At 39.3% G+C, this 12,188-nt stretch overlaps 1 protein-coding gene across 19 annotated transcripts in view; it reads left to right on the forward strand.

The window, feature by feature from the left end:
- Positions 1 to 279: 279 nt before the first annotated feature.
- hspg2 (heparan sulfate proteoglycan 2) overlaps positions 280 to 12,188 on the forward strand; it is a 122,391-nt gene continuing 110,482 nt past the window's right edge. For 12 of the 19 annotated variants that reach the window (XM_073812936.1, XM_073812941.1, XM_073812938.1 and 9 more), the window contains exon 1: positions 280 to 734. In XM_073812936.1, the coding sequence (XP_073669037.1) occupies positions 660 to 734 (75 nt within the window). In that variant the 5' untranslated portion in view covers positions 280 to 659. The remainder of the gene's footprint in view (positions 735 to 12,188) is intronic. The other 7 variants (XM_073812940.1, XM_073812947.1, XM_073812951.1 and 4 more) reach the window with 2 other exon arrangements.

The raw sequence follows: 12,188 nt of genomic DNA on the forward strand, positions 1-12,188 counted from the left end.
TATTATGTTATTAATATTTAAATATTTTATTGTACATATTTAAAGATATTTACGTGGTTTAATGCATAATTAATTAAACAAAAAGTCTTATTTTTGTGTATGAATATCAAAGTTTTATTTTCATCGTGTTAAAAGCAGAGATATTTGCCATCTGTAGCATTCACGAGTTCCAGTCCGTTTACACAGGAATTCCAGTCCGTCTTTTATAGTCAGTCATAAGCTGTGTCTAAAACCAATAAGATCCCTATCTAGATCACATTTTTAGGCATCCTATTTCTGGCAGAACGATAGCCAAAATGCTGTCTTGGTAGGCTGCTGAACCACATTTTAAAAACACGTCACTCGACCAATGGTTATGGTTCGTGATCCGCTAAGGTAGCGCATGCTTAACTTTCAGCAGCCCATCTCAAAGTGGGACCAAGCGGACAAACGGATATTTACAACTCAACCATCAGTTGCCTCTGCTTTCATGCCAATAGCGGACGGATTTCTTTCTTTTTTTTGATAAATGAAGTCCCACGAAGTGTGGGACGGAGAAACGACTGTGGTCTTGCTGTAGGCGAAAGACTTATAAACTTATAAACTACTCGGTGGCTTCAAGTGACGGACTTTGATTTTTTCCCCAGCTGCGTGCTTTAATCGTGCTGGGTTGGCAGAAAATGGGGACTCGGATAAGTGCCCTTAAACTCTATGTGTTTATCATCTCTTTGGCACTTGCGTCGCATCTATTTAAAGTAAGTGAAGTCATTTATCCGCTTTTATTTAAGATAACACATAGTGCATTGCCTGTAGCCTACTCTCTCTTATCAATAGGGGAAGTTCTCTGCAGGTAATTGTATCAATGAAAGAATACAAAGTAACTTTAACAAGTTTTCTGCACGTACATAAATCATTCATTTTTTTCTACTCATTCTTCATATGGTGCATGTAAGGAAAATGAATACTATCAGTTTCTTAAGGATTTTTAATGTGAAGTTTTGCATGTGTGTTCTTTTATAAGTCTAATTTTATCCATAGGCACGCGCTATTCATAGTTGCTCTCAGTGGCGTCTTGAATGTCTGCTGCTGTATTTTAGACTAGCACATGAAAACATTTGGAGCCCATGAAATGACAACTTTTATGGTATACATTTTTTAACAGATAGTGTGGACTATACGTAGGCTATATGTATTTGTGTTAAGCCTATACTATCCAAAATATCAGCATGCTCTGTGAAGAGTCATGCGCACTCATCCATTATAAATAAACACTCGAGTAGAGGCATTTTTATGTGGTTAGTGAAAAAGGAAACAATTCATCTGGATTAAGAAATCTATGGTGTAAAAAACAAATAGGCTTTCTACTACATCTCATATTTCTTTCTTGTGATTGAATACAATCTGCATTACTGTATCACTTCCATTCTGCTTTGGGCTCCATTGCGTAACTAAGATATTGACTGGCATTGTTCTGTGGGAAAAGTTTGACATTCTTATGCCACAAAGTAAACTTAAAACATTTCCAAACTGTGCTGCTCCATTTCGCATAGAGTTGAATGATTCAGTTCTTGATCTTGTCAAGCATGAAGTGTTTTTTTTATGCAGCCACTTGATAGGCTATGATCATTTTCCCCTATGCTTGTTTATGTGCTCATTTATATCCTTTTTAGTAGTCTAGAAACTAGTTAGCCGAAACCAGAGATGCCTTTGACATTTATCACCTGACCACCGATGATCCTGTACCCCTGGGTCACATGTTAACGGAAAGTCTTGTCTTGAATAGCATCAAACTCTTTAAATCCGTTTGCCCAGCTATGCGTTCCTTCTGCATACCACATATAATCCCTTTCTTGTGTAGCTGTCTTCAAACAGCAGTGAAAATGAGCCGCTGTTACCTTACTGATCTGTAACGGGGGCTACGCTCTTAGCCTTTCGTAATTCGAGATGGTCTTTGTTTTTTTTTTTCAGGGACCGCTGTGTCAATTGCACCGTAATTGAATTAAATGGAGGCAGTGGCATGTGTTTTTTCCATTATAAGCCCGACCAAGATTTGACAAAGACTTGGTTTGATTCAGCTGAACAGTTAGGGTCCCGTTGCCACTGGCGTCCTGCGTGGCCTATTGGAATTTCAGGGTCGTGAGTAACAATCAGCACTGACAAAACCCCAATAAAAGCACTTTATTACCTTTTAGTTTACTGACACAATCAAGTGCTCCCTCCCTGCTGTTAACTATCCATGGCCTGGTAATTGACAGAAGTTTCTTTGCTGTCTATTGACGCATGTAATTTTTGGGTTAAACTGGCTACTTGTGAGGTCGTTGAAGGTCTGCTGAAACGTGGGTCGCGAGTATGTCTTTATCTCCACTTTTGTATCATTTTATCTTAATTAAAGATGAATACAAATGTAGTCAGATTTGACTTTAGTTGATAATAACAAATTAAGTTTTGGTTTTGCCAAACCAGGCAGATAGGCACCATACATATTTTAGTTTACATTACCTTAACTCTATTTGTCAATCTCTATGGGTCAACTCAAGTATCCTATAATTCATGTAGCTTAATTGTTAGAGCAGCACAAAGGTCATGGGTCAGATTCCCAGAGAACCTACTGATAAAATGTGTAGCTTGAATACTCTCTACATTGCTTTGGATAAGATCGTGTTCCAAATATAAAAAAATGCAATTATTCTAAAAACGATTGAATAAATTGTGCATATTTATTAACCTTAAACTTGTTACCTTAAAAGGTATTGCAGCTTATTTTCAGCTTTGTTTTGACTATACAAACCCTTTTAATAGATTGCTTGTCTCTGGGTGGTATACTATCCAACGTTCTTTTTTATTTTAGGATCCCTCTTCGAATAGGCCATTGCAAGTAAACCATGACATCATCTGCAGAGTACTATTAGGTTTTTATGCAGGTCTCGATTCCTTTAGATATATTCGGCTTCCTGCACCAGTCCGTAGTCACAGACATATTTCTGTTGTGTCTTTCACTGTCTTGGCATCTGTAGTATGCCCACATTTACTGTATCTTATGTGACATCTAGATATAGTCCAAACATCCTGGTCATTTTAACACCCACGTGATCTTCCAAGTAAGCACCGGGAATCTAGCACACAGCGATTGGATAACTGGGAACGTGTTCAATGAGATTTTGAGGACAGGAGATTATTAATAGTCTCAATGTGTGCTTTTATTTGTCTTGTTTGTTTTATTCAGCGAGTGCTAGCGGATTAGGTACTGTTAATGCAATCTTTTTAATGATATCTCACACTATATGATTTGGAAATATGTATGCATTTTAATTTCAGATCTTTGATGATTTTGGGGTATTATTTCAGTCTTTCAATGTTGTTTAATTCTCGTAGATTGTGTGACTTGTTTAGAGAAACAGCCACATGGGGACTTATTGACACACATGGAGAGCAGCTATACTGTTGTTCTTATTTGTTCTGCAATGATGTGTGATTGAAGTTTGGATTAGGTTTAAAGCAGTTAGAAAACCAACATTTAATCCATAATGAATTGAGTAACCAAACCATCTTTATGGTTTTGTTTTGCTTGCTTTTTGTTTTTGTGCTGCACATTTCTTTGTAGTTTGCTTCGTTGGTTGAAAATCTTTATCAGGATTTTCCAAAGGATTCTTTCATGGTTCCTTCCTTGCTCTGTGATTGTGCACATCAGTCCGTCCCACCGTTCCGCGTCGTTTGCAGGTGACCTGTGGTGGTTCATCACTGTGGGATTTTTCATCTTTCATTTGCCAGCTGTTTGTGATAGAGTAGGAGGGGTTGGACTCCAAACACAGCTGCACCTCAGCTGGTATTGTAACCCTTGCATGCGCAGACATGAGCCAAAAGTTCATCTGTAGTCATAGTGCGGTTTTATGCAATGTTATCAAAGTTGGTTTGTCAGTATGCCTGCATAACCAGTTATGTGTTTGCTTGGTTGTCCTATAGTTAGAAGAGTGTTTCAGCTCTCTGAAAGGGTTTAGGTGTCTGTCTCTTAAAAACTTTTGATTTCTTGTATGGGACCATCCTAAATGTCTTATTTATTCCCTAGAAGCAATGGCCCTTCAATAGTCTTACTCCTAAAAATGTACTGCCCTACAGAGTTTAGCTTAAACTCTTATTAAATGCACCTTAACTAAGAAGTTTAGATTATCAGTTTGATTAGGGTTGGAGCCTGGTGTTCTCTTCAGGACGTTGGGTCTTCAGAAATGGACTTTAGCTTGGACTATTAGTCAGTGCTGGCGCCAGCCGAGCGATGATATGGGGGCGTCTGAAATACCGAGAGGGGATGATCACATGAATGCATATTATTCCAGCTAGAAAATACATTTAGCTTTGGTAGGTTCCTTAAGTTTTAAGACGTTATAAACAAACATCTCGGTAATACAACCACAAAAACTGCATCTATAATGAGCAACGTACAGAGCTCTGAACAATCTTACTGTATACAACAACAACAACAAAAACGCATCAACCCAGACGTAGATAGTTGCTGTTGTTTCTTTCTTTTTAATCCATTTTTGAATATCCATGGTTAAATTGGTAATCAATATACAACCTTCAAATTATGGAATGTTTGTAGCCTTTGTGTTTGCTTTCCGTTGTGCAAGAAATTGTACGTAATGTTATTAGGGTGGGGGAACACACTTATGCTACGTACACACCAAACACGGGGCATCGCGTTACTCGCTCTAGATTACTCGCTGGATTTAACTTTGTGTAATGCAAATTTTTTGCTCAATTTCAATATTTTCAACTTGGCGAAGAAGCGTGAATAGCGCGTGTTTTCGTGGCAAACGCGCCACCCATTTGCATTGACTTTGACTTTGTATGTAATCTACTCGCGCAAATCATTGAACTCACGTCTGGTGTGAACCCACACTTAGTCACGCAACGAATCAAATTCGACCGTGCCTCACAGACCGTCCTACATTAATGGGATCTAAGGGGGCGGAATAGTGCCGCCCGTGGCGCCGGCCCTGACTATAGTGCAAAGTGTAGTTTATTTGACTCATGTACACAGACATTCAACGTATGCGCATTGTGACAAAATGCAATGCATCTCCTGGGCTTTATTCTCCTGTAGGCACATGCGTGATCTACACATACAATACACACAAAATTTCAACATTTGGCGGTGCATGTACAGTTAGTGCGTACAATATGAGCACACTCTTCTGATAAAGAAAATTGGACCATAAATGGAAATTTTTTGGCCTTAAGGGCAGGATGCATGATCTTTGAAAGCCAATGTTGACATGTGAAATCACCTAAACAAACAAGCCCCTACCCCAAAAGAATCTGGACCTTCTTTTGATAGACCTGCCCCACACATACGCAACTCACGCAACGATGTTGGTTAGTAGACACGCCCCTTACTGCTGATTGTCTACAATTGTTTTTAAAAAATCATGCACCCCGCCTTTAAAGGAAAAGTTTATAGTTTCCTGTATTTTCTGAGATGAGCCTTTTTTGCAACAGAAGTTCTGCCAAAAAATTTACACTGAGGTCTGGTATTAGTTTTTCAATCAGATAGCATGTTGTACAGCTGTTTATTTTTAAACGGGGGAGGAAACCATGTTTTTTCTTTTATTTTCATAATAAACTTTGATTTTGATATCTTGCATGTGGGGATCCCTTACACTTAAACATTTATTCCAATTTGTAGAAAATACTGAGATATTTATTATATAACACCATTCATCCTAAAATTACTAAGATGCGAATTTCAGTCAATATCACTCAGCCCTACCCCAAATTCCTGTTGCCATGTAAATAAACAGATAAAACAAATAAGTTTTCCATTTTTAGTTGAAAACGGTGTCAACAGCCCCTAAAAGCCCTCGGCCTAGCGCATGATTCATGTGCATAACTTGTTGTACTAAAAATATCAGTAAGTATTTATCCAAACTTGTGTTTTCTATGCAGGATTACTATTTATGGAGTTTTGTTTTAGTGGTGAAAGTACACCTACGGCATGACTATAGTAAGTACTATCATCAGTCAGTTGGAAAGACATTCGTTTCTTTTATACTACCAGCACATCATCCTTACACATCATCCTTTCCATATCACTCAATACGTTTTGTTATAAACTGACTTGTGTCAGCACGTGCGGGATATTTATGGTAAGATGGTGTAATGGCTGTCTTGTGAAAGCAGCATGTGAATGGAGCTCTCTGCAGAGACTCTTCCATTAATCTTAAGACATGCCTCAGCCTGCCACTTACTTTTCCAAGTCTCCTTCAACCCCCATAGAAAGCAAAATCTCCCAGGCTGTTATTACATAGCCTAAGATCGTGCAGAATATAAGTGCCCTAAGGTTATATTTAAAGAGAAATAAAATACCAAGATGAACCATGTTTCCTTTTCTCTCATTAATTTTATAAATTTTACTTTTATCTATTGACAAAAACAAAGTGCAGGTGATTTCTATCATTGTGGCCTTTTATGTTTGCTGAACACCAGACATAACAAAACTTGCTTTGGTGTGTTTAACCAAAACAAGAGAGTGACTGTTAACAAGAGCTGTTGACCTAGTGTACCCATGATATGGTGATATTCAGTCCAGTGCGCTGGCAATATGCTTTCTTTTGAAGCGGTTGCCAGGTTTTGTCACAGTTTGCCTTGCTGTGGTTGGCCCTTGGAGCGATTAGACCTCTATTCAGCATATCAGGCTTCTTCTCAAGACCGCTCTGCCTGCTGAGTTCAACCGGATAAAACTCTTTGAGCCACCCAGGAGACCGATGTACATTAGCATGTCAACGGCTCCACTGCAGGAGTTTGGCTGTTCTGGCACTTCGCCGTTGGCAGGCAGCCTCTTTCTTTGTTATTTAGATGAGTGAGTCAAGACGTTAGGCAATTCAACTGGGTTATGGGTGAGGACGTGGTTTTAGAAAGATAGGATTTTACCTGGAGCTCACCTGAGCAAATACTGCATAAACTGTGTGTAGTGTACATGTTGCCAGATTGGCAGATTGACGTTTGGATGAAATCCAGCATGAAGAACTTCAGTGTCCCCAGTTTCCCTCAGTTTATGATAAGAGAGGAAATCTGCTCTGTTCTAGCAGAGGATGTCTTTATGGAAAAAAACATTATTTGTTTTTAACTTGCTGATTCATCATCCTCCCAGGGAAATAAATATGCTGGGGTGAGTACAGTATGAGATGATAAAGTAGCAGCATTCCTGGTAGCAAAATATAAGTGCTAACATGTTCAAACTGGAAATGAAAAAATTGCCACCTGCTCTTAAAAGAGCCAAAACCACATCCCACACAGCAAACTTCTTTAAAACTTAAGATCTCTCATTTAGATTTCCATGACCAGAAGTTTCAATGCTTGGCTGCAGGGTTTTCCATGTAGGAATTTTGCCACTGACTTTTCCGAGCCATGTTTTATGCCAAAGCCCTCCAGTGGAAAAAACACAAATTTATTTTGAATCCTGTTATTACACATCAGTGTGATTTCAAGCACGTTACGGTTGTTGTGGATTCCGCTGGCCTTAAAACGTTGGCTTTATCTCATGGCAAGGAAGTAGCTGATCTTAACTGAACTCTTATTTCACTCGGTGACGTTCCTGTGCACGAGCTCCTGTATGATTGAGCTCAGCGTTTCTTGACCGAGTCACATATGTGATGAATGCTGGCATGAGCAGTAGGAAAGAAACCTGATCTGTTGTATGATAAAGAGAAAATGTGAATCATGTGTGCGGTTAAGTGCGTTGCCAGATGATAATCACCACAGTTAATTGATTTAACTACTTTATATTGCCATTTTATTAGTCATAGCTTAGTTTACTGTAGTATACTGTGGTTATATAAGTAGACGGTGTTAAACAAAACCTTTGAAACTGGTTGATAAATACTTGTCTTATGGGCACGAGCTAACTTTGAGAAATAACAGTAGGGTGCATCTTAGCATGCTGGGAGCTGGTTTTGGGTTGAAAACGAATTTTTTGTGGTGACTAAATTTGGAGTGTGTAATTTGGTCTCTACCCACATCTCATGGTCATTCTATGGCCTAAACTACAATTTCCCATTTAAAGGGATAGTTCAACCAAAAATGAAAATTTTGTTATCATTTACTCTTTCTCATGTAGTTCTAAACCTGTATTTTTCTTTATTCTGTTGAACACAATAGGAGATATTTTGATAAAAGATTGTAAGCACACACAGTAGACTGTACCCATTGACTTCCATAGTATTTGTTTATCCAATTGAAGTCAATTGGGACAGGCAACTGCGTGCTTACCGTAGTTGTTTGTGTTTATTGAAAAGTCTATCATTGGACCCCCTTGTTTTAAAACATGGAAATCTGTCACTGGAAATACGGATGCAGTTATTTTGAATGCTGGAAAAAATAAATGCTGAGAAGGGAAAGTATCCCAACCCTACAGTAGTTGTCTTTGTTTGTATACTGTGTACCTATTGGATCATGGCACAACGTATTGCCCATGCATTAGTCAATAAGTTATGTTTTTAATTTAGATTCAGATTTATTAAACAAATTCTGTACTCATATGAATTTTATGTTTCCAAATGATACTGAAAGAAAAAAATGCAATATAGAAGTTTAAGCAATAAGTATTGCTTTCCCATGACAGTTACCCGGAGCTTGCAGCGGCATCATTTCAAACCAGAACTTAATTACCCCTGACTTCATAATCGCCTACAACTTAGAGCCAGCAAAAGCAATTATACCTCAAAGCAGATAATGAAACAGCCCTTGCAGTGGTGATTTATGACTAACTGGATGTCCTGCTGCTGTAGAGGCACTAGACGGGAGCTGTATACCTCAAGGCCCTGGCATTACTGCAGAGCTCTATTGTGTTCTTGACATGAGGACAAAAGGTGATGTCAGGGGCACGCCACTGTTGAGACCTGGCACAGAGGCGAGATTCGGCGAGTCAAATTCTTTGGCACGGGTACAAGACCTGCCTGTAGGTACAAGTTTTGCTGTACTTTGTTCTTTTGTGATGGAAACCTGCAGTGTGGAGGCTAGGAACAGAAGAATGGGCACGGTCTTTGAGATCTTTGACAGAATAAGAGGTTTCATAATTAAAAATAATTGGGGCCTGATGAAGACCTGATTGGTCAATGTTAAGTCAGTGTGCGGGCGTTACATATTTTTTCTAATTTGATTTAATAGTTATTCATTTTATTTGGCAAGAAAGGGAAAGAAGGGAACATGGTAGTGCCAGAATAGAGCCCTGCAAGCCCATTTGGGCATGGCTCGGGCCGTTTTTTACAGAACGGGCTCGGGTCTGGCTTATTTTAGCGTCTCTCCTCATTGTGTGTGTGTGGTTGCGTGTGCAGCAGAGACAGTGCGCATCTGAGAGTGCACGTCCGAGAGAGCTTAAAAGTGATTGATATTAGTCTCGGGTCAGGTCGGGTTCGGGCTGAAAAAATTGCAGGCATTGTCGGGCTGGGGTCGGGTAGAGCTTGAACACTACGGACCAGGGCCGGGTTAGGGCTGGAGTTTTTGACCCGTGCAGGGCTCTATGCCAGAATAAGGGCCCTAAAGTCAAGACAAAATTAAATATAATCCTTTTAATTTTTTCATGCGCAATCGTACCCAAGTACATGTATGTGCACCTACAGGAGAATGTAGTATGTAGCCCAGAAGATGTTACATTTTGTTGCAATGCACATTCGTTGAACGTCTACACGTTAGAGGATGACACGGGAGTGGATTTTCACTCCTGTCCCGTCCCACTCCCATAGAAATAAATCTTGTCCCGTCCCACTCCCAGACAAAAGTTTAAAAAATAATCCCATCCCATCCCGCTCCTGGTAAATTGACTCCCACTCCCATCCCGCTCCTGTTTAAACTGACTCCCGCTCCTGTATCGCTCCCATATATTTTTTTCTTCAACTAGTGTTTAGTTCATACAAAGAATTTGATTTAATCTGCTCTACATCCTGTTTTGGACCAGTTGCTGAGCTGGTTTCTAGATTTTATCCAGAAAATGGAATACAGCAAATAAAAGAAAAACAATACATAGTTTACTCCATGTCTACAATAGTTTAATAAACCCAAAGTCTGGAGTCCAGAACACAAGAACCAGACGAATAATTGGATTATGTGTGTTTAATTCACAGTTGCAGTATGGGCATAAAACCTTCCATTAATATGCACTTAAGTATCTGTGTTTGTGTGGTTCTGCAACAACAAATAATAAACAAGAATAAAAGCCTTATGAAAGAACATTAATATAGATTTGTTTAAATAACAAGCATTAACAGCTGTAATTAAGTTCAAAATATGCAAAAATATACAAGATACCGCGAAATGGTGTCATATGTTCTAAAATGTGACTAGCACATGTATCAGATAACACATACAGTAAATAACTATATTTGTTAGAATTGTTAAATAACTGTATAAGTTTTAGAACTATACAATCTCCAATATAAGGAAATAATACTGAATAAATATGAACAAGATAAACTAACACAAATATAAACTGGGTACCATGACTATTAATGAGAAGATTCGCGCTATCTAACAGCTTCATTTACATTATGAATGATAACTGACAATATAACATAAAAGACGCGGTAATCTTGCTGCTAATTTAAAGACAACTAGAAAAAAACGTACTATTCGGCACTGATGCACGCAATAAAGCACAGAAACTATCCAGCAGGAAATCTCTTCGCAACACAACTCTTGTCACACACTTATCTCTCCGTTTGATCAGAGCCGCTATACTCTTTGCTGCTGTTCCCTTTTCTCATAAGCGCTCAGGCTGCGTTGGAGTGCTTATGCACCAGGGAGACGCATCCGTGAACATTCATGCAACCTTTCTTACACATGCAAACACACACACAGGCATGCACGCACACAATATATTAACTAAGTTTATTTATAGAAACTGCATATTTGTGTATAAAGTTGGGTATCATAGTTTTATTACGATCCCGGTCCCGTCCACTCCCGCTGACATTTTTTCCTGTCCCGTCCCAATCCCGTGATTAATAGTGATTTTGTTCCCGATCCCACAGGAATCCCGCGGGACCCGCGGGACCCACAGGATTCCCGACAAAATGTCAGCCTCTACTACACGTACGAGTCAAGTAAACTATACTTTGGAAGGCTGTGCATTCGACTGTGCATTTTGTCATGTAAGACTTGCACATTCAGACAGCCAGCGACAAGCAGAGCGACAAAATCTCATTAATTTCAATGGAAGCTTGCAGCAGTGCCGGCGCCAGCCGAGCGCTGATGAGGGGGCGTCTAAAATGCGGGGGGGGGCGATGATGAGGGGGCGATCACATGAATGCATATAATTCCCCCAGCTAGAAAATACATAGGTTTGGTACATTAAGTTTTAAAGTGTTATAAACACAAACATCTCTGTAATACAACCACAAAAACTACAGCTATAGTGAGCAACGTACAGAGCTCTGAACAATACAACAACAACAACAAAAACGCATACCTAACGTTACATATTAGCACAACACTACTCATTAGAAGTCCAGACCCAGAGGTAGAAATAAATTTTACGTAATGGTGGGGGGCAGTGTTGGCAAATAGAGTTGATGGTTTTCAGCCCAAAAACGGTCCAAACGCAAGATTTTATCAACATTTTGGTTCAATTTGATCATATAACGTAGTTATTTTAACTGCCACAAGTAATGCACCATTAGCTAGCGATTAAGCAGCTAGAGAACTACAATAACTCGTTTACATATAGAGATATGCTGTAGGATAGGCTAATTCAAATTCGTTAATAATAAATTTAACAATGTCTGTTTTTTATCTATTTACTCCTGATAAACAGGTGTGTGTGAGAGAGAGATCGTACAGGCTTACCTTAACGTTAAATGCAGAACAATAATAGGCTGTTGGTTGTACGTTGACTTGCAAGGATGCTGAAGAACATGAACATCTGAACTTTTCAAAACTATGTACAGTCTGGCTGAACTTCATGGTGCCCGAATTGACTTAATGACAGCCGAACATTTGGATCTTTGCACCTGAAATGCTCCGATAATTCATCCACGCCACGGCAATCCGGAGTCCGGTTTGTAGAACTTCCAATGCTATTTTCCATATATCCATTGCTACAGGGCAGGCCCAGGTCACTCTCACACTCCTGTCTTTAAATTTTTATATAATTTCCCACTTCGACATCTTGATTTCCCTCTGAGACTCAGAACGCGGGCTTGTCGGCGTGCCTCAAGCCGTCA

This window comes from Paramisgurnus dabryanus, chromosome 21 (genome assembly GCF_030506205.2).
Source record: "Paramisgurnus dabryanus chromosome 21, PD_genome_1.1, whole genome shotgun sequence".
In the NCBI taxonomy this organism is placed as follows: Eukaryota; Metazoa; Chordata; class Actinopteri; order Cypriniformes; family Cobitidae; genus Paramisgurnus; species Paramisgurnus dabryanus.